The sequence below is a fragment of the Emiliania huxleyi genome, assembly GCF_000372725.1.
Source record: "Emiliania huxleyi CCMP1516 chromosome Unknown EMIHUscaffold_142, whole genome shotgun sequence".
In the NCBI taxonomy this organism is placed as follows: Eukaryota; Haptophyta; order Isochrysidales; family Noelaerhabdaceae; genus Emiliania; species Emiliania huxleyi.
Window position 1 is genome coordinate 316,414 of NW_005201176.1, and position 3,110 is coordinate 319,523.

A 3,110-nucleotide genomic window follows, 5' to 3' on the forward strand; every position below is an offset into this window, starting at 1 on the left:
ACATCCCGCACACCCGCCGCCCCCCGCGCTACTCCTGTGCTAGTGCCAGTGCGCGCCAGACCCCAGTCCCGTGCCTAGTGTCGGGCGAGGGAGTTTTCGTAAAATTCTTTCTTACATCGCAAAAAAGAAAATCCGGAAGGAAAAGAAATGCTGGCGGGGGGGGGGGGGAGGCTGCTCTGTGCTCAAAGGGGTGCGTGGGTGGCAGACAAACAAAGCCCAGCCACCAGCCAGCGACGGCAAGCAAGCGAGCGCCGCGACGTGTTCGCCGTGACAGTGTGTCTCGCGCCTTGCGCGCGCCGCGGTCCGGGGAGGAGGGGGATGGGGGGGGGGGAGGTCCGAACATCCTGCTCACTCCTGTCCCGGAATATGGGGTAGGTAGGCTGGAAAGGTGGACCGGACCTGCCGGCCGTGTGTTCCCGCTCAACTGGACGGAACGAAAGTCGGCGGGCAGGTCACGTGGGGTCCCGTATTGCAATACGACCGATAGAAAGAATTTTTCGTCGTAGGACAAAGAATTTGACGAAAAACAACAATCCCCAAGAATTTCCAGGGCGTCGCCGTGCTGTGTCTGGGGTCTACTAACTCCCAGTAGAGGGGGCGTTCCCCTGCTAGGGGAAACCCGGAGCGCAGAGCCAACCCTCGGAGAACCGTGTTTACTTTACGGCCCTTTCCCTGCGAACGCGCACCCCCCAGGGCTAGGGCTCTCTAGCCCGTAACCCGAATCCCGATCATCTGCGATCTGGCCCGCTGGGTGTGCTTCTTAGCTCCCCGGCCCTTGGATGTGAGGCTGATAACTGCACTCCAAGTGGTTCCTTCGGCTCCTACCCAGATAGGGGGTCTGTGGCCTATGACTCGCACCCAAAACGCCCTACCTACCTACCTATTGCGGGCGCCAATCGCCAGGCTCCGTGCCCCACCTACCTACCCACCCACCGCGGGCGCCGCACCCGTCTCGGCTGGCGTCCCAGCCGCAGGCGACTCGCCTGGCATGGCCCCGTTCGCGGCTAGCGCGTCTCCCGCGCGAGCGAAGCGGTTTTTTACCCCCCCCCCCCCACCACCTACCTACCTATTGCGGGGCCCTCTGGGGCGGTCAAAACCGGACCTACCTACCTATTGCATGGGGTCTAACCCAGGGCTCCAGGCCCCAAATGACGTGTGAGTGTTAGAGTTCATGTTTGGTATTGCTAAAAATCCCTCTCTCAGAGGGATGTTGACATACGCGGCTACGCGTTGTGGGCGCTATCTAGGGGAACATCATGCCCCATCCCGATGCGTGGGCGTGTATGTCACGCGGTACTATGTTTGTTGGCCAAGTAGGCGGCTGCACGTGTGGGGCGCGAGTACCGCTGTATATACGCGTTCTGCACGTGTGGCCGCGTATCTTGGCTAAGATACGCGCCGGCACAGAAACACGTATCAGGCCCCGGGGGCCCCGCCGACCGAGCTCGATGAACGCCAGCGGGTGAGGGCGGCTATTCTCCCCCGAGGTGGCAGGCGAGGATACTGGGCTGGGCTTTTAGGCATTGTGGGGTTGGCACTCCCATCGACCCTCATGACCTCCTGCGGTCTCTGAGATGGACACCAGTGGGTGTGGGACCACAACCAGGATACACTCGAAGGCTGGGTAAGCAGTAGAGGTCGATACTCGACGCGTCCCACATGGTCTGTGTCGCTGTCGGCACGCTGTCGACAGGACGTCAAGCGACACCGGTGGCAGTGCCACCCAGGAGTGGTCGGGCGGTCTTCCGTCATGAGAGAGCCACCATGTGATCCGTATGATGATTCCTGACAACCGCCTCAGTCAACTTTCGTCACAGTTCCCGCTCTGAGAGGAGCTGCGGGTCAGCTCGACAGCTGGAGCTGTGTCGCCGGCGTGCGGCGGCCTGCCTCCGGAGGTGCCTCTGAGGTGGACATTTTTTGGTCACCGTGAGAGAACGCGTTCGAATTTTCACTCCGGAACTTCAACTCTGCACGCGCACCGGCCAGGGCTACAATAGTGCCAGTGAGGCGGCCTGGTGAGGCGGAGGCGCGAGTCGGAAGGCCGCGACCGTCAAGTGTTCCCATTTTCCTTCCTACAATCGCTGTGAACCCAGCCACGTACGCAGCCCCTCGTGTCGCGCGCGTAAGTCCCGGTTGCCGTGCGCGCCAGCGCGTGTGGCCGCGTACCTTAGCTCAGACGATACGCGCACAGTCCGACCAACGACTGGGACACCAACGCGGTATGGGTGGCGCACAGACCCCCTATCTGGGTAACCCTGTCGTGTCGTGCCCCGGGGCGCTCGGCAAGAGGGATATGCTAGCCCCGGCGAGTGTCACTCTCTGCTTGCACACCTGGGTAGCGTCCACCGCTCGCCTCTCCAGGTCGTCCGCCGTTGCCACGGCGACGGCAAGCTCCGTCGGCCTGCAGTTCTCCGACGCTGGAAGCTGGCCCGCGACTTCGCAGACGCCATTCGTGGTGCTGCACGGGCTGCTCGGCGCCGGCAGCAACTTCCAGACCTGGGCGGCGCGCCTCGGTGACGACTGCGCCGCCAAGGGCGCTGCGCGGCGCGTGCTGCTCGTAGACCTGCGCAACCACGGCTCGAGCGACAAGGCGGCGACGATGTCGTTCGTCGAGATGGCGGCGGACGTGCGGCGGCTGCTCGACGAGCAGGGCATCCCGAAGGCCATCCTCTGCGGTCACTCGCTCGGCGGGAAGGTCCGAGACACTTCCGAGACCCTTCCGAGACACTTTCGACAAGCGCGCGGCCACTCTCGCTCCACCGCCAACACCTCTGACCTGCAAGGTTGCGATGGCGCTCGCGCTGCAGTCGCCGGAGCGCGTCGAGCGGCTGGTCGTGCTCGACATGGCGCCGGTGACGTACGAGACGGGCGAGAGTTGAGCCGAGATTGGGCCGAGATTGAGCCGATCAGCCGAGATGTCACTGAGAGAGCCGAGCCGTCACGTAGCGCCGGTGACGCTGCGGGCGCGGGAGGCCGTGGGCGGAGGGTGGGAATGCCCCTTCACCAATCAGCAGTTCGCGAGTAGGCGAGGGCAGTCCGTGGGCGGAGAATGTGCGCATCATCGGCGACCTCCTCGCCATCGACCTGCAGGCGAGATCACGCCGAGATCA

General features: G+C 63.6%; 1 protein-coding gene across 1 annotated transcript; it reads left to right on the forward strand.

Annotated features, from left to right (window-relative positions):
- Nucleotides 1-2,293: 2,293 nt before the first annotated feature.
- On the forward strand, nucleotides 2,294-2,879 carry EMIHUDRAFT_110955 (hypothetical protein; the record flags this gene model as incomplete). Its single annotated transcript, XM_005787486.1, has 2 exons — nucleotides 2,294-2,695; nucleotides 2,784-2,879. The coding sequence occupies 2 exons, from the start codon at nucleotides 2,294-2,296 to the stop codon at nucleotides 2,877-2,879; spliced, it is 498 nt and encodes a 165-aa protein (XP_005787543.1).
- Nucleotides 2,880-3,110: the final 231 nt, after the last annotated feature.